The sequence below is a fragment of the Takifugu flavidus genome, chromosome 22 (genome assembly GCF_003711565.1).
Source record: "Takifugu flavidus isolate HTHZ2018 chromosome 22, ASM371156v2, whole genome shotgun sequence".
NCBI lineage: Eukaryota > Metazoa > Chordata > Actinopteri > Tetraodontiformes > Tetraodontidae > Takifugu > Takifugu flavidus.
In genome coordinates, this window is record NC_079541.1 from 1,138,427 (window position 1) to 1,164,829 (window position 26,403).

Genomic DNA, 26,403 nt, shown 5'->3' on the forward strand with positions numbered 1-26,403 from the left:
TGTTCATGTGACTCATTTATTTTTTTAATTTGTTTCGAATGTACGGAAGCGAAACGTAGGTAAAAATGTGACATCGTCCAGCGACACGTCAACCACACGGAAATAGGTGCCTGCCTCTGCGTCCGTGTTGCTGGCAAAAGGACCATAATTTTATCATCATGGGTGAGTAATTTAAGTGTTGGTTGACAGAATGCTGCTCATTCGAGTATCTGCAACTGAACTGCTAATATAGACTTTGATTTGATATCACGTTCGCCTCGTGTTTTTGTGCTTGCCGGTGGCAACGTCGTAGTGCGACTCAAACAAGCTACCCTGCGTAGCTGCAATTAGCTGTTTTCTCATGACGTTGTCGTCGTTTTATTTGTTTCTTTTCTGTTCCTAAATCTTTTCACTTACGATTTTTCTGGTTATCTATTTCACAAAACCTGCGCACAAAGGTCAAATCATATTGTCCAGTCAGGCCAGTGAGTGAAGCTAAGTTAGCCAAAGCTAACGTGTTTTACTATCCGAGTGATGCACATTGAATCATTTTAATTCAATTCCTTGCGATGCATTTTAATTTGATATTTTTTCAGTTTCATTCAAAAACTAAGTCAACGCCTATTAACGCTATTCGAGCTCAAGTAATCGCTTATTTACAAAGATTGAGCTAGTTTGCTGTGTTACTGAAGAAAATGTGCATCTTCTTTCCACCCGATTATCAAAAACTACTTTTCTTTGTTTCTACCTTCAGGTGGTTTCTTTTCTAGCCTCTTCTCCAACCTGTTTGGCACCAGAGAGATGAGGATTTTGATCCTTGGCTTGGACGGTGCAGGAAAAACCACTATTCTCTACAGGCTACAGGTGGGAGAGGTTGTCACCACAATCCCCAGTAAGTACCAGTTTGTCCTGTTGATTTGACCTTTGCTTTTCCTTCTGCACAGTTTAATGCCTGTTATTCCAATAAGACAGGTTTATCTCTGTTAAATATTTATTTCTTTGCCGTTTTTGGGTTATTTGTTCAGCACATACATCAGTAAAATGAATTCCATGCAATTTACTTGGTGACAAATGAGGATGAAAGCCTAATTACTTTTCCTCCCACCAGTGGCCGCCTGGCAGTAATCAGGCAAGCTCTTTATGTTCTCTGTGCACTTTACTCATGATCACTCTCCTACACAGCGATTGGCTTCAATGTTGAGACAATCACCTGCAAGAACCTGAAGTTCCAGGTGTGGGATCTGGGAGGACAGACTAGTATCAGGTACATTCCTCCTTGTTGTTCTTTTCTGTGTGAGCTTGAGTGTTGGCCCTAAAACTGAGAAGTGCCCTGCCTTCTTGTCATCCTGTATCTGGCCCCGTGTGACGTCATGGCTCTGCTCAACAGGCCCTACTGGAGGTGCTATTACTCAAACACAGATGCGATCATATACGTGGTCGACAGCAGTGACCGCGACAGGATGGGCATCTCCAAGTCTGAGCTGGTGGCCATGTTGGAGGTAAAGATGGGTTGAACGTGTTGAGTCACAGAACCAGCGAGCAGAAAGACCTTTCTTTTATACTGTACAACTCTTCTCCTCCAGGAAGAAGAGCTGAAGAAAGCCATCCTGGTGGTGTTTGCAAATAAACAAGACATGGAGCAGGCGATGACGCCCACGGAGGTGGCCAACGCTCTGGGCCTTCCTGCACTCAAGGACAGAAAGTGGCAGATTTTCAAGACATCGGCTACAAAAGGCATCGGCCTGGAAGAGGCGATGGAGTGGTATGTTAAGAGATCAACGTAGGAAAACTCATGCTGAAGGTGTGACGGAGGTTTAGTTTAAATTTAGATCACGTCACCGAACCTGTTTCTGTTCAGTGTTTGCACAGATGAATCACGTTTGTTCTCTCCCTCGCGCAGGCTGGTCGATTCCCTCAAGAGCCGACAGTAGAGGCCCCGCCTCTTTTCTACATTACGATCTTTGGCCCGTCTGTTTGAAGCCTTGTGACTGATCCCTCGCAATGTCTCAACACCCACTGGACCAGTGTTTGCACTCCACCCGGAACTCCAACCCACACAAAGCCTTCGCTGAGCCCTCCGGATGCCCAACACCTGGGACTGAATGGGGCTGGGGGGGCACAGTCCAGACACAAACACGTAAAAGCTCTATGGCCTCACTGAAGGTAGGGCCAACAGGTGTTTCTGCTTGCACGGTTTGGAAATGCAAAAAATGTGGGCACATTTAAAAACTCTCTGCATATAGCTACAGTTCCCCGAAGACCCAGCAGGTGGCAGTATTTTGTTTTCCATCATTGTCCAACCACCATTGAGTTCATCATTTTAACAGCGCCATCATCTTCTATTTTCTGGTCTAGTGACTGCAGCCCGGGAGCATTTTGTACCATATTTTCCATCAACTGTCATAAATTTCTGTTCTTTCCCCTCTTGTTTCATTTATGATCTGAGTTTTTTTAAGACAATGATTTGGTAATTGAACCTCTTTCTGTTTGAAGGTGCAGCTTTGGCATGTTAGTAATGAAGTTATTCAACACTAACTGTATGCAAAGTTTTATGGTTGCATATTTATATGTGTGTACAGTGAAAATAATTCAGTAAAGATTGATTCCAGTGATTGTACAAAGTGTTAAAGCTCTTTGATTTTATTAGAAAATGTTTTCTATTTAATGTTTCTCTCAACAGTTTTGTCACTATATCAACGAATATTAGAATAGTAAAGTCATTATGGAACAGGAAGAGATGTGGAAAGGCCTGTCACCCTGCAGCGTTCCCAGCGAATCCCTCCATCAAAGGAGTCGCTGTTCTTCATCAGGTGGTCATCTTCATTCCCACCGAGCATCTTGGGTAAATGGCGGCATGGCTCACTGCACCATCGCCAAGTCTTTGAGCGTGTGGCTGCGCTGCTTCTTGGCTTTATATCCCGGTCGCAGGAATTCAATCTTCCTCTTCTTGGCTTCGATCTTGTTCCTGTGCTTCTTCAGTTTCTTCTTGGCTGCGATGTCTGGGTTAGCGACCGCCTGCGAGACCAAAACGAAGGACGTGAGGTGGCTGCTGATCATACAGCTGATGCTCTTGGAGCGGCGGCGTCCTTCCTACCTGTATGGCCCTGTGGCGTTTGCGTGCTGCTCGCCTCTGCGAAAACTCTTTCTGGACAGCGGAGAACGCGAGAGAGAACTTCTCCAGTCCCACTTGTTTCTTCAGCAGTTCGATCAGCTCCTGTGCCAGGTTCTTCAGCGTGGGATCTGAACAGAATCATGGAAGCATGAGGAAATCTGATGGCGATAAGCACTACCTCGATATCTGGGTTAAGAATGACCTTGTTCTGCATAGGTGCTGTCCAGCTCCCTGTACAGAGGAGTGATGATGGTGGTCAGATACGGGCCCACGTTGTCCTTACCCAGGTCCATGGCTATCGCCCCCATGAACTTAAACACACACGTTCTCTGCAGACAAGAGGCCACAGAAAAACCAATTTAGTCTCTAAGGTGGAGGTGTAAGGGGACTGGTCTGGGAAGCAGCACAGACACAGTTCAAGTCCAGGCATGGACAAGACATGGAAGGTGGCACCCAGAAGGTGCTCAGGCTGCACCCAGCAGGTGGCAGCACCAGCACACCCCAAGCAAGAGCACAATGCCCCCAATCATCAGGAGCTGCTGGGGTACCTTGAGGGGGACCTTGGGGGTATTCGCTGCCTCCCTCTTGGCCATCAGCGATAGCTTCCGCATCAGCCACATCAGGGAAGGAGGCCGGTCATCCTTCTCATCACCCTCCTCCTCATCCTTTTCATTCTCCCCCTGCTCCCTCTCCACCTCCCCCAAAGAGGAGACCACATCAGACTCGGGGGAAATGAGGTAGATCACCTTGCCAACAAAGAGCAAGTTCTTGATGACCTGTGGAGAGGGTGGAACAGAGCTGTCAAACAGGTCCATTGACAGATTGGATTCAACTCCTGCTTCAGTGTAAAGGTCACCTGCTCCCCTGACACTGACTCAAGGAACTTGGACTGCAGCTGATGGCAGAATGACAAGGCCAACTCCCGTATCTAAAGAACAAATGTAAAAATCATGACAAGTTGCAACAACAAACCAATCTCGAGCTCCAAGGAGAACCCAGCTTCACCTTCTTGTCCAGGCCGGTGCAGATGAAGGTTGTGGCCGATGGCTGCGATGAGGAATCTCCCCCCTCTCCCCTCCAAACAGCCACCAAGCGCTCTGGCTGATGAGCCGCAAACAGCTGACCAAAGAGCTGCGAGGCAGTCAGCCACACCCAGCAGTGAGGGTACCGTAGGTGGGCTTCGATATGAGCTGCAGGCACAAAAGCAACATGTCATATACGTGCACACGTGCGTGTGTGTGCAGAGGTGAGATGTTTCTTTACCCCAGATGTTGCAGAGGGTGTCGTGAGGTTTGCTGAGCTCCAGCAGGCCGCAGTGTTTGTTCAGTTTACTGATGAGCGTTAGGAGACCGAAGAGCAGCCGGTCGGCTCCTTTTTCATCCTGCTCCTCCTCGATCTGCAAGACATCGTCATCATCGATGAGCTTCGCCACTCAGGGACTCTAACTCACAGCCAAAGATGGGTAAGAAGGTGGAGGCCTCACATCTTCGTAGTTGTTGGGGTTAATCTCCCGCTCCAGCAGGGGCAGCAGGTCGTCCAGACGGCGGGCAAACTTCTCCTCCTCCACCTCCACAAACAGCCCGCAAATCTGAGCGCCAAGTCTCTGAAGGCTGACCTGGGATCAGAGGATTGATGTTTCAGAGAAGTACGTGGACCTTTATTCAATAATCTCTGGATCTTTCAGACGTGGGATACAAACCTTGTCTGCATTCAGCCACGTGTTGACGAGGGTGAACAGCGAGTTCTGGTGGTCCACGTTCAGCTGAGCCAGGAGCGCCTTGATGGCCAAGGCGGCCATTTTCTTACAACGTGCCGAAGAATCGTTGATGACTACCAAGGACAGGGGGGCGAAGAAGAGGCCGCTGTGCTGCTGCAGCAGATTCTGAGCAGAGACAAAAACCCCCGGGAACATTTTTCAGAAATGTACAAAGGAAGCATAAGTTTGGTCCTGCCTGGGCAGATTTCCTCACCTGAGGGAATGTCTGGAAGATGTAGGCCAGCATCTCCAGCACCGACTCCCTGCCCGCTTCATGCTCGTAGTGCAGCTGCGACACCACAAAGTCCAGGTGGTTTACCAGCTTCTTCCCCAGCGGGTAGTCCAGCAGGTATTTCAGATAAATCTAAACCCAAACACACAAACTGCAGCTGAGAACCTGAAGCATGAGCAGAACAAAACGTCTCGCCTCACCAGTACCTGCCGACAGTGGACCCTTATCATGGTGTTGCCGCCGGTGACAGAGAGTTTGGCCACTTTGTTCAGCACCTCCTCCATCTCTGGAACAATGAGCTTCCTGGACAGGATTGCCTGGAGGCAACAGACACACGTGGATGCTCAGATGTCCGGAAACGAACGGACGTTCCCGTCTGACGTTACCTTTAGTAGTCCGAAGGCAGTGGCCTGGCGAGACTGGTCGTAGATGTCCTCCTCGGCGTATCCCAGCAGCACCTGCAGCTGCGTCTCGGAAATCTTGTTGCTTTTGACATTCTTGACAAGTATGGTGATGGCCTGGGAGTGAACAGCAGAGGTCTCAGTGAAGCTCAGGGTGTTCAAAGGTAAACGAGACTTAGCAGGACGCAGACTACAGCCTGGATCTTCGCTCCTGCCATGACTTGAGTGACACCTGTACATGCACGTGCATCACTCGCAGTACCTTGAAGCAGTTCTGGACCAGGAGGTAGTTCTCCCCGCGGGCAGCTCCAGCTTTGGAATAATCCTTCAACAGGACAAAGAGCTGTTTGGTCAGCTGGTTGGCGTTCTGCTCCACAGCTGGAAGAGGGAACTTCAACAGCCACGTGAAGGCCACCAGAGCCTCAGTGATCACCTGTGGTGGGGTCAGAGGTCAGGGTAAAGGTTGAGGTACTTCATGGACTGATTATTAAACCTGAAATGGGCAAACAGATAAAAGTTTGCACCTTCACGTGCATGGAGTTGAGACAGTCGAGCAGCAGCAGGACAAAAGGATCGAGCATCTCCAGGGCTGAGGTCTCAGATGACGTCACCTTGGATTTCTTCAGACTCAGGTGGAGGAGCTGAAGAACACAGTCAGCGTTGATGTCGCGTCAGATCTAAAAAATGAGAAAATCCTGCCCACCTTGAGTCCCGCGTCCACCAGGATGTGCATGTTGGTTCGGCTGCTGACCGGAGCTCTCCGGCCACCTCTCTTAGGAGTAGGGGGCAGGAGGAGGCAGCTGGGAGGGGGCAGTCTGGGGTCAGGGGGTGGCTTAGCTGATGCTTTGTCTCTGCACACACACACACACAGACCACAGATGAAAACCAGCATCAATGAATGTGAAGGACGTGTGTTAAAGCGGGTGTTGGAGTGTACCGGTCTCTCTTGGTGAGCAGCGGCAGACTCTCGCTGATCAGGCCGTGACACAGCAGCAAAATGTCCTTGGACGTCATCCCATCGTTGACGAGCAGACCCAGAATAATCCGACGGAGAACGGCGGCTACCCGGTTACACACCTTCAGACTGGAGGACGTCTCCAAAATCTGATGATGGCAAATTAACATGATACCTTTAAATCCAGGATTCTGGCAGTGCTGAAACTACTAATAAAGTAACATTAAACCAACGTTTCCTTAAAGTTTTAAGTAGATATTAAGTAGCTTTTCCCAGCTGACCTCCTTCAGTGGCAGTATGAGACTGGTGATGCTCTCCTTGCTACAGAACTGGGCCAGCAGCTCGTAGGAGTCCATGCTCTTGCTGTGCCGAGCCTCCATCAGCTTGGACACGATTCCCTTTACCTCCTTCTCCTCAGCCACGGCTCCAAACAGCTCGTTGTTGAAAATCTGGATGATTGAAATAAAGATTTCAGCCAGTTGAGAGTCCGATTGTCTCTCATTAGAAGAGCAGTGAAGTGAAATGTACTTACACTGATGAGCATGTTCATGCACGAGTCCAGGTCCCCACTCTTCAGCACCGGTTTGAGGACTGACAGTAACTGGTATACTGTGAACGTCAGCACGTGGACCTGGACAAAGACGACAGGGTTGCCGTCGGTTACCCATCACAGCGACTTTTCATAGAAATAACATATGATGATGCCGTTTCTGCTCGTACCTGGTAGCCCTTCACCAGGACGGACTGCATCTCTTTCAGCAGGTACTGCAGATACCTGATGCCCAACGTCTCGGTGATCTTCACCAGCGTCCCCCTCACCACGTCTCGGACCTCCTGGAAACGGTTCCTCAGCAGCACGCACACTTTGATCAGGATGCTGAATGACAGAACAAGATGAGTCTACTGTTGTCCGTCTGAAACACTCACCGTGGAGGCAGGTGCACTCGTACCCAGGCAGGTTGGCCTCCATGATGTGTGGCGGCAGAGTCTGCATCAGTTTCACCATGGCGAAGGCAATCGGAATCCTCCCCACCTCTTCCTCCTTCACGTCCTTCGACTTCACTGCCTTGTGCTCCTCATCACGCTGCACCTGTCGACACACACGTCCACTCGTAACGAGGGCAGAACAAGAGGGAAAAGGTGTGTGTGTGTGTGTGTGTGTGTGTTTGTGTGTGTTGTACCTTCGCAGTGAGACACTTGTGCAGGCGCGGCAGCACGCTGTTGTTGACGGTGTTGTGGATGGCCTTGATCAGAGCCTCCAGCTCGTCTTTGCTGTGCGGGAGCCCGCTGTGAACGGCGGCGGGTTTAGAAGCTGCGGCTCTCTCGGCTCCCCTGGAGGCGGCGTCCTTGGAAACGCTTTCTACAACTGCGCTGTTCGTTTCCATCGGAATGTCAGACTGTGTTGGCTTGCCGTCCACCTCCATTGGCTCTTCGCCGTCACTTGCATCTGATTCCAGCCGTTCCTCCTCGTCTGGACCCACTCTGGAGCTGCCAACTGGAAAATGATATTGTTATATAACTAATGGAAGAGAATTAGACAAAAATTGATTAATTACTAACTCGCTACTTATGCATTCATTTGGCACGAAAGCAACTGAAACTAATGTTGCAGAATTTTAAAGGTGACTCACTTTCTCTGGATTTGGCTGCCTCCATTTCCCTGATGAGGGTCTCATGGTCAAAATGGAAGGCCTCCAGGACAGTGACCAGCAAACTGGTGGAAAAAGGAGGAAAGATAAGAGACAACTTTTATAGATTAAAGTTCTGAGGATTTGGGAAAAAAAAGAAAAGAAAGTTCTTCGGAATGTGAATGGAGCTGACCTGACGGCCAATTTCTGCTCGGCCTGCGCAGTTTGCAGGATGTGAATGAAGTGTTTGAGGTAGTAGAGGTATTTGGACCAGGTCAACCTGCGACACACGGCTCCCACCACCTCCACCGAAGCTGAAATCATGTTCTCATGCTGCCGTAAGGGTAAAAAAACACACTGTCAATAACTCCCAAACTTTAGTGTAATTACAAAACCCAAGCTTGAGGTTCCACAGCTCGCCTTTAGCATCTTTTCATCCAGCAGGGCGGTCATGGCGTATGGCATGATGTAATTCTGGAGGGAGCGAGGCGTCATCATCACGTGACCGTCGTCCAGCTGTTTGGCCAACTTCCTGAGGGCACGACCTCGCCGATGGATCTGAACAGACAGAAAACACGTTGACGTGTCAGACGATCTTTTCCTTAAATATCAGCTTTGGCTGTTTTCCCACACTAACCTGGATGTGCTTCATGTGCTCAAAGAAGTCCGACTCAGGGTCGCTGTAATTGGTGAGCTGTACCAGGTCTCTAAATTCCTTCTTGGAGGGAAACGTCTTGACCAGGCAGGCCAGGACAGAGGTATACTCATGCTGCACACTCTGGAGGAGAGGACAGGAACATTCATCATGCTGACTGGGACTACTGAGGGTGTCAGTGGCTGCTTAGGAGATGAGAACTTGTGTTCCCACCTCAGTTTTGCTGCGGAGCCCTTTAATGACAGCGTCCAGGATGGTGTGCTGCACGATGTCCTTGTAGATCTGTTCTCCGGCCTCCACGGCCACCAGCTGGGTGATTACAGCAGACAGACAAAAGGTGGCGTTGTCTCCCAGCGACATGTCACCGATCTGGAGGTCAGAGGGAGAGGTAGGAGAATCGTTATAACCCCTCTGGGGCTGTAGCATTCAGCTGACGGTACGGATGGGGTTTCTGCCTGCCTCATAGGTGTGGAAGCAGTTGTGGATGAGGGTGCTGATGTAGTTCAGGTCAAGAGTGCTCATCTCCTTGACTCTCCTGGTGGCGTCTTGAAAGGCCGTCAGACGCACGTCAAAGTAGATCTCATCCAAGTGTCGACTGTCAAAGGCATTCAGCTGGAAACACCGAGGGAAGCATTAAAGTGTGACACGCAGAAAGAGATTAAGCTTGGTCACTGAATTTACCTTCGATGCCATATCAGTGATGTAACTGAGTGAAGGGTCCAGATCCGAAAGAGTCTAGAAGACGAGCAAAAGCAGAAAAATATCAGAACTTTTGCAGTAATTAGCAGAAAAGAAAAAAACATTTAATAAGGTGAACCAAATGAAAATGAACTATTTGTAATATTAAACTAAATAAATGCAAAGACAAGTGTTCTGCTCTTTTGTACCTGGAAGACATTGGTGAGGGCCTGCCTGGGCAGCTTGTTCTGGATGATGGAGAAGAGCTTGCTGAGCGGCTGCAGGAAGGCAGATGGCTCCACGCTCTGTCGCAGCAGGTTCTGCACCGTGGCCAGGATGTCGATTTCTGTCTCCTGCAACCATCCCGCAGTAACAGTTTAATTCGATCTACGAGTGAAGGGACTACGCACTCCACATTTCTCTGTTTTCCCCCAACAAACTGTACTGCAATGCTTTTAATTTGAAGTCCTACTTGAGGATTGTTGGCTCTCTGGAGGTAGGGCAGCAGCAGGCCGATGAGCACCGAGCTCTGCTCCTTCTCACTCACAAATCGGCTGATCCTAAAAAACAATAGGAAGACAACTTTCTGAAAAGTCTGAGGAGACAAAGAGAAAAGCATTCGGTGCTTTCACTCACTTGGAAAGAATGTTGAGCTCTTTGGCCACCTGCACCCGGAACTTCTTCCTCTTGAGTCTGTCAGTGTTGCGCACCACTCCGCTGAGGTACCCCAGCAGGAGGGATATATGAGGCAGCAGCAGCCTGGAGCCCTGACCTAATGTGTCTGGATGAGATGAAATAAGATGCACATTTAGTGAGATTAGAATAAATACAAGAGGGAGAAGCAGACCTTTATTATGGGCTGACCCGCAGAGATGAGAGCGCCCTCTTCTGGCTGTGGGAACACACAGTCATTGACCGTCAGCTCTTTCTCGATCTCTGTGCCCACAGAGTAGTCTGTGGTTGCCAGGGAGTCAGCGATGTCCATAACCATGGTGATGGTCCCTAAGGAGGTGTTCTTGGCTGAGAGGAGGGCAAAGACGTTTCGGAGGACGTCGCACTCTGGCTGGTTCGGCCTCTGCTTGGCCAAGAGGGGAAAGTACCTGAACCACACAGTCAGCATCAGAGGAGCATTAATTATCAAATTAGTAAGAAATAAAAATAGAGGCTGCTGCGTTCAGGTGTAACAATAAAGAATATAGATCTCCTTTTAAGTGTCGTTTTTGAAGCATATAAACTAGAACATTCACAGCTCTGACCTGGCATTTTTGCACCACAAATGGATGAGTTTCAACAGCGGAGTCGGAGAGTAAGTGCTCTCCGTGGGGAGACGGCACACCTGTGCAGAAGACATTTTTACAGTGAAATGGAAATGATGTGGACAAACAAGGTAAACGGGAAAGACCAAAAAGTGTAATTGGACATGCCTGAGGCCAGACCACAGCCTGGAAGATGGCATCGCACTCATCTGGGCTAAAGTCGTACCAGTCGAAGTTATCAAAGAAATCCTGGATCCGGAGGATGCCGAGTCGCCTCAAGTTCTTTAGAGGACTGATGCAGCCTGGGCGGAGCTGCAGATGACAGAAAACGCCGTCAAGATAGGACACAGATGTTTACAACTCTGTGGCGAGCTGACTTTGTTTGACAGTGCACATATGAAGCTGTGCTCATGCCACTACACAACTGCATCAGTACCTATTCACCAATCCTTATTACCTGATCCCTCCTGTCCAGCAGGGTGGACACTGAAGCAGTGACACACAACAGGATCTGCAGCACTTTGGGCAGGTAGTTGTGGATGAGGTGCCCTAATTTGTGTATGACCACATTGATGATGTTCAGCAAGCTGTGCTGGCGACCCAGCGGAAGGACGGAGCCCGCGTCAGTTTCTGCTACTGCTTTATCCACAGCTGCAAGACACGAACCTGTGGAGACAAAATAAAAAAAAACCCACAATCAAACCATCTGAGCTTCATTCCTCTGTACCCTTGCGTTCTATTAGGGTCCCAGAGCAGAAATAAATGTAATGTTGCTACACTGCCATCTAGCGGCGAATATGTTGAACAGCACATAATAATAATTAACCAATATTGGGATTTTTTTCTGTGGCCAAATATTGAACTAACAACATCTCACTTCCTACCTTGGCTGTAATGACTGATGGGCTCCAGCAGCAGGTCAATAAATATTCCCAGCTCCTCAGTCTGGCACCCAGCCAGGAAACGCAGGATGATGGAGGAACGCGACGCAGCGCTCGCCTTGCCCTGAAATTTGCTGCCTGCTTTGCTGCGCAGACGGCCAAACAGGATCCTGTCCAACAGACAGCAAACACAGAGGCCAGTCACCAGTAGATCAAATCAGTTACATTAGTTATCTATTGATCTAGTAAAAAAAGGATGAATCAAACAGACGACACGGGGCATAAAAGGCTTTTTAAAGGAGTTTCCAATTAATGAAAAGGTCAACAGTGAGGGAGCGAGACAGATTCTAAAACCACATTTTTAGTTTTTACAGACCCAGCAGATGAAAAGGATTTACAATATAAATCAACCGACAAGCCAAAACCGAACTGCCAGGTGTTGTTTGATGTGTCATTAGACTCCAGAGAGATTTCAGTACATTTCCTCAGCTTGGTGAGTTTAATGTTGTGAAATATGCAGCATAAATCCAGGAAGAGAATCTTCACTGGTAATTTATTGGTCTTTGGAGGAACTAGAGTGCAGATTTTATGACTTCGAGGCATCTCCATCAGTCCAAGACTGATGCAGATAAAGCCTAATAAACACACACACACGCACACACACACTACCTCATGAGGAGTGGGATGAGGGTGGCTCTGTGTGAAGCATTCACCACTCCTGTCTCTTCAGATATATTAAAATGGACAATCTCCTCTTTGAAGTGTTTGTCTTGGAGCAGCCTTTCAAGATTCTCCCTGAAAACACACAGACACCAAAATAAAGGCCTCATTATTCAGACAGAAACAAACACAACCCTCATATTTATACACATCACCTCAATTTGAAAATGCATCAAGCGTGCACTGATGAAAAAGGAAAACACTGTCACTAAAAATGGGGCCTTTGCAACAGAACAAAGAGCCTCACACAAGCGTGTGCACTGATACACTCTCCAGGACACACACACACACACATCAGTGTGTGCTGGGAGAACAGCAAACGGATATCTTGATAACAGAGCGTCGTGTCCAGCAGCACAGAAGAGAGGTAACATTCCTCAGAGGACATGGAGCCTGATAATTATCAAAAGTCCCAACAATGGCTCCATTCAGGGCATAGAAAAATGGGACACTGTTGAAAGGAAATGTGACCACATCCTGTTATCCTGTCCACGTTTCTTACTTGTATGGCACGATGTTGGGGTCTCTGTAGGTAAGAACACATTCCAGCGCCACTCGCTGGATATTCTGGTCCTGATGGCACAGCAACTGTGAACAGATAAAAGCATCTTTTTACTCCCAAATTTGAAATGATTAAACACAGATATGATGTGATAAAACTTTTGATCTTTAATGAACAATAGGGAGGATCAGGCGGTTGATGTGGGTCGTGCTTTACCTGGTTATAGAGCTCACTGAGGCTACTCTCCAGGTAGAGAGAGCGAGGGTTTAAAAATTTGGAAAACACTTTCAGATGTGTAATTAACTGTCTGTAAATGACAAAAACACAAAGGGTCACAATTTCCATGTAGCCTGAACACAACAGAAAAAGATGCCAACTACTGCGTTGCTAAGGGTCAAATTAAGGGTCAAACATGACATGGAATATCTTAAATTTCTCTGAGAAAAGGATCACTGGTTCTAATAAAAAAAAGAAGTAAATTCATAAATTCATACTAAGTTTTGCTGATATTTACTTCCTAACTGAAGTGAAGTTTGAGCACAAGGAAATGACATCAACTTTAAACTGAAAAATCACAGATGGTTTCTCATACTTGGCAGCGATTCCTCTTGGAACGGACTTCTTCTGTTGCCTGCCCGATTCTTCTGCCTCTTGCTCATCATCGTCTCCCTCCTCCTCTTCTTCATCCACCCCAGACTCCTCTAGGGCATCATCCTGCTTCCTCAGGTCCTGAGTCGGCGCCACCAACGGGTCCGCAGGGTAAAACTCATTCCTGTCAACACAAACAACAATAGCACCAGTATAACTCCTGTAGAAAGGTTTATTTTCACGTTCCGTCAGGCTGGTTTTGCCCTGACCTGATGAACCGGAGCAGCAGGGGGCTCAGTTCCCGGCTGCGTGGTTCCACCCTGTCAGGAAACTGGACCATGGATTGCCACAGCAGGTTACGGAAGTTGGGGAAATCGGTCCTCTCGTTGGGCTCTGTGGCTAACTTCAGCTGCTCCAGAAACAGGACCCCCACATCCCCACTTTCGATAACGTCGCACCCCGGCTCAGCTCTCGTCCCTCCCGTAGACTCATCGTGGTCTTCCTCATCGTCCTGCAGTTGTTTTTCTGTAACAATTAGTTACATTAGCTTTAATCACACACAGCCTCTGCAGCTAAATACCCCAAAGTAGAAACCCGCAGGCCTTACCAGCCAGTCCAGCCACCTTCTCCAGATGTTCATGGAAGACCCCCCAGAACTCTTTATTGTCCATCCCTCTTGCATGGCTCCTGTGGCAGCAAAGAAACACATTTATGTCAGAGGCATATTTGTAGTTTTACAACTTTTGGTATTATCTAATTTACAGCCTTTAAACTCCCTGAAGCCTTTAAGGGGAACAAATTTAAAAAATGGGGAAATCTCAATGTCAGTCAAGCATGGCTTGATTCCATTATCTGGAAGTGATAATCACACTCACACAAGAAGCTCAATGACTGCTTCCCACAGAGGCCTGAAGTTGACATAGAGCATTGCGATGAGGTAACGCAGAGGTACCTGAGAGAGCAAGCAGGTTGTGTTAACGCCATAATCTTACACATCGTGTTTCTAATGATTTCTACACATGCAGCGATCTAATTAAAAGGCTGTTTATAGCACAACACCTGCTGGAAGGTGGTGTGGGGCCCCTGTGGCAGACTGCGCTGCACCAGATCGTGTCTCAGCTTTCGGAGGTGGAGCAGTTTCTCTCTGTAGTCCTGCACTGTGGCAGGTACCAGCTCAGCCTGGAGGCAAAGGGCAAAAACGGGCTGCGCCTCTACATTCTCCTCACCCTGCACGGAGAAAGAAAAACTCATGCTGCAGTGTGTTCTGATCTGGAATTGTTTGGGAATCTTGCCTGAGGGTCGTACCTCGGAGTGGGGAGGGAGCTCTGCCTCAAACTGAGACAGAATTCTCAGAGTCAGCAGGCGGACCTGAGAGGAAATCAAAATAGCTGAAGATAAAAATGCATTTGTTTGTGTCAGGATGGTTGGTCTGCGGCACATACTTTAGAGACGTTGGAGGAGAGGTTAGCATGCAGGATCTGGTGGAGGTCCAGCAGCGCCCTGTGGGACAGGTGCTCTGAAACACCGCTGAGGGACAGGCGCGTGTAGTAGAGGTCTCCAAGGAGCAGAGCAGACAGGTCTGTGGGAAAGCTCCTGTATCCACCATAAACACAACAGTGTGACCTCTGATGAAATACAACAGGTCTCCAACAGGTCTCACTCCGGTATGTTACCGTAGGACTGAGTTGATCTGGTCCACGGTGATCAGGGAGAGGGATTCTGCAGAGTGGTCGAAGGTGAGAAGGCAGCTCAGGGCCTGTCTCGCCACATACAGGCCAGCTGAAGAGGAACAAATCATTATCATGTCTCCAATAAATAGGAGAAATGGCAAATAAAGGTTTTATGTAAATGTGGGGAATGAAAACTCAAATACCTTTTGCCAGTTTTCCTGCCTCGATCTCACACAAGAGCTGGTTTAAAAGCGCAGTGACGGCTGGAACCACAGCGATTGCATCAAGAGGTCTGAAAATAGGGGGAAACTATCAATATCTAAAATGATCACCATGACATATCAGTGCTGATTAAACTTTATTTTATGAAGCTTCCTTTAACTCCTCCATTACTGCATAGACAATTTTTGAACTGGGACATCAGTCCACATAGAGAGCACAAAATGAGGTGTGTGTTACCTGAGGTGTGGCAGAAGCACCAAAGAGCTCCACAGCAGTGACAGGTCAGTGAACTTTCCCCCCTCTCCAGGAGATGGGATCAGAGACAGCACCATCTCTGGGACTCTTGGCTGATCGGTAATGCTGCTGGACTCCTTCTGGCTAAAACTCCTGCATGAGAAACAACATTTTCTAGCAAAACTGGAGGGATTGATGTAGGAAGAATAAAGATGGTTCTCAGTATCTGACCCAGTGGTCTGTCCAGTGAAAAGCAGCGGGTAAGTTTCAAAAGCCATGGAGCCATCTGTGGGGGGCGGGGCTTTGGCGAGGATCAGGCTGACCAGCACATTCAGGCCAGAGTTGCGGGATAAAGAATCACCGGAGCGGAACAAGCCGGCAACAAAGCGCAACATGGTGGGAAGGAAGAGCTGCCGGAGGAGGAAGAGATGTCAGGTGACGCGCAGAGAAGAAGAGACAAAACAATGTAACTGAGGTGATTCACCTGTTCAAACTCTTTCATTGTGAACATCTCCTTTGTGAATTCCAGGATCAGATCTTTTCCCAACGTGCTGCTGAAAACCTTGTGAAAGAAAAGAGCGCTTCACATCCTCCGCGTGTATAAAACCTCTCAATCACCGGAAGAAACGTCATTTTCAATGATCATGACCAAACCTTTTGGATCATCTCCTTGATGAGTGACGTAGGCAGGGTGATGTTCTCCCCGAGGAGCAGAGAGGAGGTGATCTGGAGGAGCAGCCGGGAACAGGACGCTGGCAGAGTCGAACTCTGTGTCAGCTGCAACACCGTCTGCACGCATGAGATGGATAAAAAAGTGAGGGTAGGACTCACCAGAGGCCACGGATGCACAATTTGTATCTCCTGTAAGCGATAATGTTCTTGGGAGCTTTACATCACTGTTACATTAAGGACAGATGAAGGAGAGCTCCTCCTACCTGGCAGACAGACTCTGGCTTGGTGATCTTAGCCCCGTCCCTGTAGGACACCAGTGTGTGAAGGATGAACAGCAGCCTCTCCAGCTGCTCTGCTGCCTCTTCTGCCTCCACGATGCCTGAGACCTCCAGCACACTGAGCTGGAGAGGAAGACAGACCTCAGTCAGCTACACTTGTATGTACCTCACTTCCTGACTGACTGGTAGATCACATTAAACATCTGAATTACCTCTAAGGCCTCCCACAAAACCAAGAAATGTTCCTTGTCAATGTTATTTGCTGCAGTCTGGGCCATGTGGTCCAACGCATCCCTCACAGTGTCCCAGGGCAGAGAGGGCCCAGGGCTGGTTGAGGGCCCGAGTTTACGCAGGGCAACAGGGAAAGTCTTCAGAGAAATGTAAGAGGAAACAGAAGTTAAAGCTTTATGACATAAATATCCTCATAATTCGAACTTTGGAGCTCATAAAATGAATTCTGAATTTAGTTCAACCTAAATCTCCTCACTATAAAGGTCACTCTCTCTAAAGGAACTTACTTTTGCTGCACAGGAGTGAAACATATGCCGGACTCCTTTGCACATTTCGAACAGCAGCTGACCAGCTCCCTCCGCCTTTTCGGGGTGCTGCTGAAGATCTGTGAACATATGACTCAGCAGGGCATCGATGTCCGGAACCTGAAAAACGCGAAAACATCCGGTTATAACTGAGGCATGCAAAAGGAAGGCACAAGTTCAGTTTGACATTGGTTGTTGCCCACCTTCCTCATCAAAAAAGAAAAACTCTCGGCTGCAAAGAGGCGGATGTGCTCCTTCTTGTGTGCCAAAAGTGTACTGTATAAACTGATGGGGAGGAATTAAGTGTTACTTGTAGAATTCCAAAATTCAGCTTTCAATTGACTGTGATGGCTTCACTCATTGATTTTTTTTACCTGTAGATATTGCTCATGTCTTTCACCATGAGCCGCCACAGGTACTTGTAGAGATATGAGAGGCAGGTGAACGCCCACTCCAGCAGCTCCGTGTCCTTGGTGTCCAGCAGCGAGGTGATCAAAATAAAGAAATCAGGAAAGTGGGGGTAGAAGTCAGTCTGCAGATCTCTGGCCAGCTGCACCACCAGGCTGGGGGACAAAAGACAAATTCAACACCAGACTTAGGGTAGTTATAGGGTAGGGTAGTTATTACATTCACCGGCAGCTGTACAGCAGATCTGTGTCACTGTTAAAAACAACATACATATACAGAAAAAAGTAGAACCAACTCACTCAAGTAATGGCTGGTAGGCCAAACTGTCCTTGACAGACAGGTGTGTTTTCAGACTCTCTACTATTGCTTTTTGATGAAAAACCAGCATGTTGAATGACTGGCTCTTGCTGGAAACTTCTTTCAGAAAAGTAGCTGCAGAAGAAGAACAGTAATTTTACAAATTCTACAATTGTTGCACTTTAGGAAACCAATAGTTTTTAGTTCTCATAACAAGTCATGACGCTACACTGGAAAACCTACTGAAATGCACTGTCAAGTTGAGGTCTCTCCATTTTGTCAGCCCCTCGGAAAAATATGTTTCCACCTCCTGTAAACGGAATAATTAATGTTACTGATTCATGCAGATATTAAAATGAGCAATTGAATCTGTTTCACAGTACAAACCTCTGCGTAAGATCCAGTCCTGTCAATACGGTGAATGACATCAATGTTTACGTTGGCAAGTCTTTCAGCAAAAGTGAGAAACTGAAAGAAATACAGCAGAATGACTTGAAAAATGCTAATGTCAACAGATATTGTGATAATGGGACTGTATCTGATTTTAGAATGAATGCCATTTTCACTGTTTTCCGATCCAACTTAAATATGATGAAAACGTGTGTAATGTTTTCTTGCATATAAACAAAAGCAAACAAATTACAAGTTTAACATTATTATTACGTCTCCATAATACCCCTGCGTACGTTAGCAACATGCTGCAACAAGTTTCTCGACTCACCCTGAAGGTGTTCTCAGATTTATGATGCGAGGATTTGGATTTATTCATCTTGCTGTCGCTTGAATTATATTATATCTCCAATAGTCGAAGTACGCTTCAAATAATACATTAAATTGAAATTAATTTAGTCTACAGGGTATCAATGTTTACACACACACGCCGACACACGGGCGCAGCCATTTTGTGCAAAGCATGATGGGAAATTGCTCCACGTGGTGGGCAGACACAGAACAAAACTGCGAGAGAGAAATCCCTTTTAACTTCCGGTTTTGTCTATTGTTTAACTTCCTTCTTGATCTATACTTGCAAATAGTTAATGTTAAAATACTAATGTTGACATAAGACAAGTATTTAAAAAACACAAGAAACAAACACACAGAACAAAAATTGACCAAGTGGCCGAACGCTTACCCACCTGACTCACGTTTTTTGTATAAATGTGTTACTTTAGCGTAAAACTGCTCATTATTTAAACAGTGTCTAAATGTGAATCAGGTGAAAATTTCAATTAAAATTGTTGGAAGTCACATTACTTCAACTTTCCAGAAAATCTCTGTCCTTGCCCCTCTCTCTCTCCTCTCTCTCTCTCTCCTCTCTCTCTCTCTCTCTCTCTCTCTCTCTCTCTCTCTCTCTCTCTCTCTCTCTCTCCTCCACACACACAACACAACACACACACACACACACACAAAAATAAAAGGTTTCAGGACTGCCGCCCTGCTCTTGACTAAAAGGCAGTGTCAGATATCACCAGTGTTCATTTAGAGAGGATCTACACAGAAGTTTCTCTAATTTGATTTTATATTTTGGTCGCACTGACACCAAAATGTCAGGGAACGCTGGGGTTGGTTCCTTTGCAGCAGCCGACTATGTGGTATTTGCCGTTATGCTCCTGGTTTCTGCTGCAGTTGGGGTCTACTATGCTTGGGCGGACAGGGGCCAGAGAAGTTCATCTGATTTCTTAACGGGAGGCCGAAGACTGACCGCTCTGCCTGTCTCTCTGTCCCTGACCGCCAGCTTCATGTCGGCCATCACCGTGCTGTCCAACCCAGCCGAGGTAAGAGTACATATCATTTGTATATTTAATATACACAATTCAGCCAAATTATCAGGTACCATGTTGAACATTTTTCTTGACATCGATCAGTGTTTATTTTGATCTAACTGCCAATTTAAATACTAAAAAATAAGAGTTGAATATGAAAATCAACCAACTGCATTTGTCTTTCATAGGTCTACCGATACGGGGCCAATATCGTCTTCTATGGCGTCTCATATGTGATAACGATGGTGGTGACGTCAGAGGTCTTTCTCCCAGTCTTTTACAGGCTGGCCATCACCAGCACATATGAGGTGAGGATAGTTTGGGTTTTAATCAGAGGATGCCTGGCAAAAATATTTAAAAAAATTAAAATATGTTTTCAAAGCTTTTTTTAAATTTTTTTAAATGTTCTGCAGTTTAATTGGGAAGAATAAATACCATATTTACATTCTATTTATTCTTTAATATTAAAATAAGACAATATCAGTAGTTTAGTTCAGTCCAAAATGAACTTTGATCCCAACTTAAATTTAGACTTATATATATAAATATGTGTGTACTGTATTTAATTAAAATGCTGATACTTAGTGGACCACAGTTCAGTTAAAGTAGTATTTAAGCCAATCTGCTGCATCAGTGTGATTCGATGAGTGCTTCTTAGAACATCTAACATCGCTGCGCTTCCTGACACTGACCTTTCGCATTGAATGTTCTTTTGTGTCTGAAGTATCTGGAGCTGCGTTTCAGCCGAGCAACCCGTCTGCTGGGGACTGTGCTCTTCATTGTTCAGACAGTGAGTAAAAAAGCAGCATTGACAGGTTCTCTGAGGCATAAGGTGCCACCGGTGGTTCGCTAATCTCTGTCTGCTGCAGATCCTCTACACCGGGATCGTCATTTATGCCCCAGCTCTGGCTTTAAACCAAGGTATGTTGTTTCATTCACTCTGGAAGGATCCGTTTAACATTCCTCCATTAGGGCACTTATAGCTGTACACGACCGACCATGTCCTCCCCCCACCCTCTCTCTGCAGTAACTGGTATGGACCTGTGGGGTGCAGTTATCTCCACTGGTCTGGTTTGCACCTTTTATTGCACCATGGTGTGTTAAGAAACACTTCACCTAGCTCATTCATGCTAGGGAGACTAGAATTGATTTTTCTGTATCCATAAGAGACATTTATTCCTGTTTCAGGGGGGTCTGAGGGCAGTGGTGTGGACGGATGTCTTCCAGGTGACAATTCAATCCAAACACACTTTACATTTTAAAAAAAGTACAAATACACAAAGGATTATATACTTTAAACCCAAACTCTCTTCCAGCTCAGCGTCATGCTTGCAGGCTTCCTGTCTGTCATCATCAGGTCTGTGGACCAACAAGGTGGGGTCATTCCCATCATTTCAGATTCCGAACAAGGAGGAAGACTCAATTTTTGGGAGTGAGTATGTGCCACACGAAGAGAGAGACCCTGATCAGACAATTCTACTATCCAGTAACCTTTGCAGAAATATTGAAAACAAAATTAAAAGCACATTTCATGTTAGTTTTTCAGTCCATATGTCTTGTTCTGTGTCGTGTTTTTCAACCATGGCACCAGCTTTGACCCAAACCCACTGAGGAGACACACTTTCTGGACCATCAGCATTGGTGGGACCTTTGTGTGGTCCAGTATCTATGGGATCAACCAGGCCCAGGTTCAGAGGTACATCTCCTGTAAGAGCATCAGTCAGGCCAGACTGTGAGTCCTGAGATCCTTCAGTCCTCATAGAGACATATTATACACTCCCCACCCCCAACAATTGTTTCCCTTTCACACTTCTGTTCCCAGATCTCTCTACATTAACCTCTTAGGACTGTTGTTCATCTTGCTGTGCTCAGTGTTTGCAGGAATGTGTCTGTACTCGGTCTATAAGCACTGTGACCCGTGGACAGCTGGGCTGGTTTCTGCTCCTGATCAAGTATGACCAGATCATTAGCAGTCAGAATTGTGGGTAAAAGGTTCCAAACCACATCACACCTCCCGCTTCCTTTTCTCCCCCGCCTCTCTGAAGCTGATGCCCTATCTGGTGATGGATATCTTAAGAGACTATCCTGGACTTCCTGGCCTGTTTGTTGCAGCGGCCTACAGTGGATCTCTCAGGTTAATTTTTACTTTTATTCATAGATGTATCCATTTTAAATGGAACTCTAAACCCTGCCTGCTTTTGTTGTCAATCCACCCCAGCACGGTGTCTTCCAGCATCAACGCACTGGCTGCCGTGACAGTCGAGGACCTGCTCAGACCGTACACTAGCATGAGTGAGAAACAGCTGTCCTGGATGTCCAAAGGGATGAGTAAGTAGGCTCAAAACGTCCAGCCAGATATGAACTATATTGTCAACTCAAGACAACTGGTTTTCTGCACTACTCTTATTTGCAGCGCTCTTATATGGGGTCTTATGCATAGGAATGGCTGGATTGGCCTCACTTCTCGGTGGGATTTTGCAGGTAAAGTAAACAAGCTGATGCCTGTGTGTTTTATTGGCTTTTAATTCTGAATTCTGCTTCTTCATTAAGGCAGCCATAAGCATATTTGGCATCATCGGAGGTCCTTTACTTGGTCTGTTTACATTGGGTATCATTTGTCCATTTGCCAACTCTAAAGTAAGCCCTCTAGTTGGTCATTATTTTTTATTTAAACCTTAACTGGGCATTCCTCCATGTACTGATGAATAATTAACATTTATTGGATACAAATTCTTTAAGGGAGCTTTGACCGGCCTTTTGTCTGGACTGGTTTTATCTCTGTGGGTGGGGATTGGAGCCCAGTTCTACCCGCCACCTCCTGTAATGGCCCGCCCTCTGTCGCTGACCACGGAAGGCTGCAACTTAAGTACAGCAGGCAACCTCACATGGACCTCCACAACTCCCGGACAAACACAGATGTCATTCACCACAGTCCCAGTACACAACAACGGGGATACGTGAGTATGAAGTGTATTCAGAGGTGGATAAATGCAAACTGATATTAGATACCGACCCTTTACTGATGTTTGATGCTCGGTCCTGTGGTCATGATTAAGAGGTGCGGTCCTAGAAGGAAGGATTCCGTGCTGCTTTCAAGGGCCTGTGAAACTCTTACCACAATGACATTATTTTAATGGATAATTATAAGATCAAATATAAACAAAGTATCACAGCCTCAGCGTGCCACTCAAACGTCCCATAGAGAGGGCCAATATGTTGCTCAAAGCGGACCATCGGGACTAATTTGGTTCTAGACAAATAGAGTTGGAACACAAATTCTCGCCAGTGAGTGGAGTTGTGCGCCGCGGCTGCACCTGCCTGAAAAATGAATGATCCAGCCGCACTCATTTGGATTCATTCTAGTGATTGTTCTCCACACCAACACACATTTCTGCTCCTTCCAGGGTTCTGCTGGCACATTCCTGGTACTCACTTTCCTACCTTTACTTCAGTCTCATCGGAACCATAATAGCCGTGGTTGTGGGAGTACTGGTCAGCCTGCTGACAGGTAGACTTCAGTGGATATGTTTCAAGTGACACATCTCAGCATCAGTGTGATAATGGTCACTGATTCTCTCCTTTGTGAGCATTTTAGGCGGCTGGAAGTTGAAGGTTGAGTCCAGGCTGATGTTAAAGAAAGAAGATACAAGCCTCTATCATGCCGTGAGGGCTTTTAATGACAGAGTACGTACTCCAGCAATGAAAATTTCTATACTGGAGTATGTCAGGCACTGAAAATGTTTGTGTTCTGACCTCTTTAAGGTCAAGAGATGCACAGGAGAACCCGAAAGGGCAGTTGGGGCTAGAGAAAAGACGCTCGGGGGGTCTAATCCTGCCTTCTGTGACACTGACCTGGACAGAGATCAACAGAGCAACATGAACTCACACTAATTTTGTTTTATAAGAATATTTTTTTCATGGTTTAATGCAAACATTTTTTATGAAAGAGAATCATTCACTCTAAACATACTTTATGGTATGTTGGATCGCAATATTCTCAAGTGTGTCACTGCCGTGTTCTCTGAATGACTTCAAGGAGGAAAATGCCAATTTCCAAATGTATTTAGCAAATAGAATCAATCCAAGGTACAAATATTACAGAGCTCCAGGCCAGTTCAAAACCCTACAACAACAAAGTCAATTGTCAGGGCATGAAGTCTGACAACCTAACTATCCCTTGACCCAGTCTTTTATAGAAACACATATACAAATTATTGATGCTAATCCAGTCCGATGTCTTCTGCTTGGATGACCTTGTCTTCTCCTTCCTTCCAGTTCACTGGATGCTAGCACAGTCCTTGTTCTCTGTTGTTTTTAACTGTTTCCCAAATAGCCAGGTCAAAGTTCACATTCTTCTTGCAGACAAACTTATCAACACCACTAAACTATGCTGTCCAGATTTACAAAGGGTGTTTAACCTTTTGTCTGGACTGGTTTTATCTCTGTGGGTGGGGATTGGAGCCCAGTTCTACCCGCCACCTCCTGTAATGGCCCGCCCTCTGTCGCTGACCACGGAAGGCTGCAACTTAAGTACAGCAGCCAACCTCACATGGACCTCCACAACTCCCGGACAAACACAGATGTCATTCACCACAGTCCCAGTACACAACAACGGGGATACGTGAGTATGAAGTGTATTCAGAGGTGGATAAATGCAAACTGATATTAGATACCGACCCTTTACTGATGTTTGATGCTCGGTCCTGTGGTCATGATTAAGAGGTGCTCTGTTGTTTTTAACTGTTTCCCAAATAGCCAGGTCAAAGTTCACATTCTTCTTGCAGACAAACTTATCAACACCACTAAACTATGCTGTCCAGATTTACAAAGGGTGTTTAACCTTTTGTCTGGACTGGTGTTTAACACTTTCAGCCTGACTGCCTCCCCTGATTACAATTATCCAAACAGCAGTCATGTCAAGGAAGGGTCAACTGACTGCTTATCTTTATTACACATGCTAATGATTATATAATCCCTAACATCTAAACTGATTCTAACAGAAAACAGGAACATATACAAAAAAGCAGACACAATTCTCTTCAGTCTGTTTTTTGAACTATGAATGCACAAGTTGGAACTGAGTGAGCTTCACCACCAACAACTGAAAGCCCACCATAAACAGGCCAAAACAAGTTGAACCAAACAGAACACGCACATTGAGTTGGCCTATGGTGCTTTAAGTCAAGGTCGGTGCACTCACTTCATTTTGGATTTGGTCTTGAGGACTCTTGGAGGTTTCTCTGCACTGTCGAGTGCTGTTGACTTCCACCCTGCTTCTCTCTTCTGCCATCAGTCTGTGGGGTGGTATTATTTCAACAGGCAATGTGTATAGTGCTAACTCCAATTTGCTTAGTAAAGGCTCAAATCTAAGCTTGGCTATTTGATGACTCGTCATTTTCATTGTTACAGTCAAATGCAGACACACACACGACTGGGTGAGGTTGGAATTAAGATTTATTGAACGTTGGTTCGGGGCAAAACCACGTGGTGCTGGAAGCAGCGAGAGACGAACAATCAGTTCTGAACTGGAAACAGGAATAATGAAACAAACTTGCATTCAGCGTTTTAGGAGCCAGGCTATACCACACGGGGTTAACGACAAATTGGCAATGATTGGAAAGTGGACCAGGCTTTAAAGCAGGAGGCAGGTGTGGAAGATTAGCTGGAGATGAGTTCCAGGTGTGGAGATCGCCCGACAGGAGAGAACCTGGAAGCAGCCCTGCCCGGCCTGGAAGTAAACAGACAAGGGAAACACAGACAAGCAACAGAAGGAAGGGGAGAGGGAAACACTCGGCAACTCCTAACAGTGCAAATTTAAAAAGTAACAAGCCTTAAAACACCCCCATTTTCTTGCAGTGATACTCTTGTTGACACACAGCGACATGACTGACCCTTTAAAACAGACTAAGGTGATGATCAATGGCACCATTGGAGGTTTCCTAAGAAGCGTCAACCATCCATTATCCCCCATGATCCGTTCCAGTTTGCATACAGGACCAACAGGTCCACTATCCTCAGTGGATCAGCCATCTCAACTGCTCTCCACCCAGCCCTCACACACCTGGACTCTGAAGACTCTTATGTCTGAATATTGTTCCTAGATTTTAGCTCAGCATTCAACACCATCATCTCCCAACAGCTAATAAACAAAATGGGACAATTTGGAATCAAGACCACTCTGTGTAACTGGGTACAGAGGGGCCACAGAGTCTACGGGCTGGCGGCAACACCTCCAAGACAGTCAGGGTTAGGTTGTTTTTTTTTGCCTTATTTATAGTTTTATTTTACGTTATTCTATTATTTTTTAATTTACATTTCAGTTTTAAAGCACAATAAGCTAGAGAGAAGAGAAACGGTATTTCAGTTCATCTGTATGTTCAAAACATGCAGTGACTTGACAATCAAAGTATCTTATCTATCTTATCTTATCTTCAGACTTGGCCCTTTCCAACTTATGGTGTCAGATATCAAATATATTAGTCATTGCCATCTGTAGCAATTTCCTTCAGGGCGTGAGGGTAAAGCCAATACATTTTGCTTTTATGAGTTTAAAAATTGATGCTGGTAATAAAACAAAACCTCACTTTTTTTCCCTTCACACCTTTTATTTGACCTTTTTATTTGAAGTGTTCATTAATCTTATTACTGAAAGATCAAGCCCACTATTGGGGTGTAAATTAGCCTTTGAACTTCAAGGTATTTAAAATAAAAAAATACCTTTTGAACTTCTAAGGTATTTAAAATAAAAAAAATACCCTTTGAACTTCTAAGGCATTTAAACAAAACAATTGGCTTTAAACTTCAAAAGCAGAAACATAAAAGGGGAATAAATCTACTTTATGTAGTAAAATAAAATATACTACAGAGCAAAGAAAGTAAAGGATCGTTAACAACTGAATCTGCTTCGATGGCCCAAACAACTAATAATCATGTAAGGTCTACACAGATTTATGATCAAAATGTGTTGCAAACGCCAAAAT

The 26,403-nt window shown here is 46.1% G+C and overlaps 3 protein-coding genes across 3 annotated transcripts; 2 read left to right on the plus strand and 1 right to left on the minus strand.

The window, feature by feature from the left end:
- Positions 1 to 30: 30 nt before the first annotated feature.
- arl1 (ADP-ribosylation factor-like 1) lies at positions 31 to 2,600 on the plus strand. Its single transcript, XM_057022727.1, has 6 exons — positions 31 to 162; positions 734 to 871; positions 1,162 to 1,243; positions 1,367 to 1,478; positions 1,563 to 1,741; positions 1,880 to 2,600. Exons 1-6 carry the CDS (start codon positions 159 to 161, stop codon positions 1,908 to 1,910), a joined length of 546 nt encoding a protein of 181 aa, XP_056878707.1. The 5' UTR covers positions 31 to 158; the 3' UTR covers positions 1,911 to 2,600.
- utp20 (UTP20 small subunit processome component) lies at positions 2,387 to 18,569 on the minus strand. The gene is made up of 61 exons (XM_057022572.1): positions 18,382 to 18,569; positions 18,048 to 18,128; positions 17,904 to 17,970; positions 17,663 to 17,795; positions 17,330 to 17,518; positions 17,159 to 17,240; positions 16,938 to 17,075; positions 16,632 to 16,787; positions 16,405 to 16,542; positions 16,124 to 16,258; positions 15,954 to 16,031; positions 15,701 to 15,879; positions 15,473 to 15,622; positions 15,217 to 15,305; positions 15,017 to 15,122; positions 14,786 to 14,936; positions 14,649 to 14,711; positions 14,403 to 14,570; positions 14,219 to 14,295; positions 13,951 to 14,030; positions 13,613 to 13,868; positions 13,348 to 13,527; positions 12,972 to 13,062; positions 12,756 to 12,841; positions 12,203 to 12,328; positions 11,537 to 11,703; positions 11,110 to 11,318; positions 10,821 to 10,964; positions 10,653 to 10,732; positions 10,261 to 10,496; positions 10,033 to 10,177; positions 9,869 to 9,956; positions 9,606 to 9,749; positions 9,400 to 9,453; positions 9,178 to 9,330; positions 8,932 to 9,087; positions 8,701 to 8,841; positions 8,484 to 8,621; positions 8,257 to 8,396; positions 8,067 to 8,149; positions 7,617 to 7,930; positions 7,386 to 7,525; positions 7,156 to 7,312; positions 6,968 to 7,066; positions 6,717 to 6,884; positions 6,418 to 6,584; positions 6,184 to 6,331; positions 6,005 to 6,121; positions 5,743 to 5,913; positions 5,466 to 5,597; positions 5,286 to 5,396; positions 5,062 to 5,211; positions 4,791 to 4,973; positions 4,575 to 4,706; positions 4,355 to 4,487; positions 4,097 to 4,281; positions 3,948 to 4,019; positions 3,640 to 3,867; positions 3,294 to 3,420; positions 3,074 to 3,219; positions 2,387 to 2,994 (listed from the first exon to the last, which is right to left on the minus strand). Exons 1-61 carry the CDS (start codon positions 18,427 to 18,429, stop codon positions 2,839 to 2,841), a joined length of 8,361 nt encoding a protein of 2,786 aa, XP_056878552.1. The 5' UTR covers positions 18,430 to 18,569; the 3' UTR covers positions 2,387 to 2,838.
- A 542-nt stretch (positions 18,570 to 19,111) lies between these two features.
- Positions 19,112 to 24,248, plus strand: slc5a8 (solute carrier family 5 member 8). Its single transcript, XM_057022649.1, has 17 exons — positions 19,112 to 19,435; positions 19,612 to 19,731; positions 20,148 to 20,213; positions 20,293 to 20,344; positions 20,451 to 20,518; positions 20,612 to 20,650; positions 20,740 to 20,855; positions 21,015 to 21,155; positions 21,246 to 21,375; positions 21,469 to 21,557; positions 21,642 to 21,751; positions 21,837 to 21,904; positions 21,974 to 22,060; positions 22,163 to 22,380; positions 22,828 to 22,931; positions 23,019 to 23,107; positions 23,186 to 24,248. The coding sequence occupies exons 1-17, from the start codon at positions 19,205 to 19,207 to the stop codon at positions 23,312 to 23,314; spliced, it is 1,857 nt and encodes a 618-aa protein (XP_056878629.1). The 5' UTR covers positions 19,112 to 19,204; the 3' UTR covers positions 23,315 to 24,248.
- The last annotated feature ends 2,155 nt before the right edge of the window (positions 24,249 to 26,403 follow it).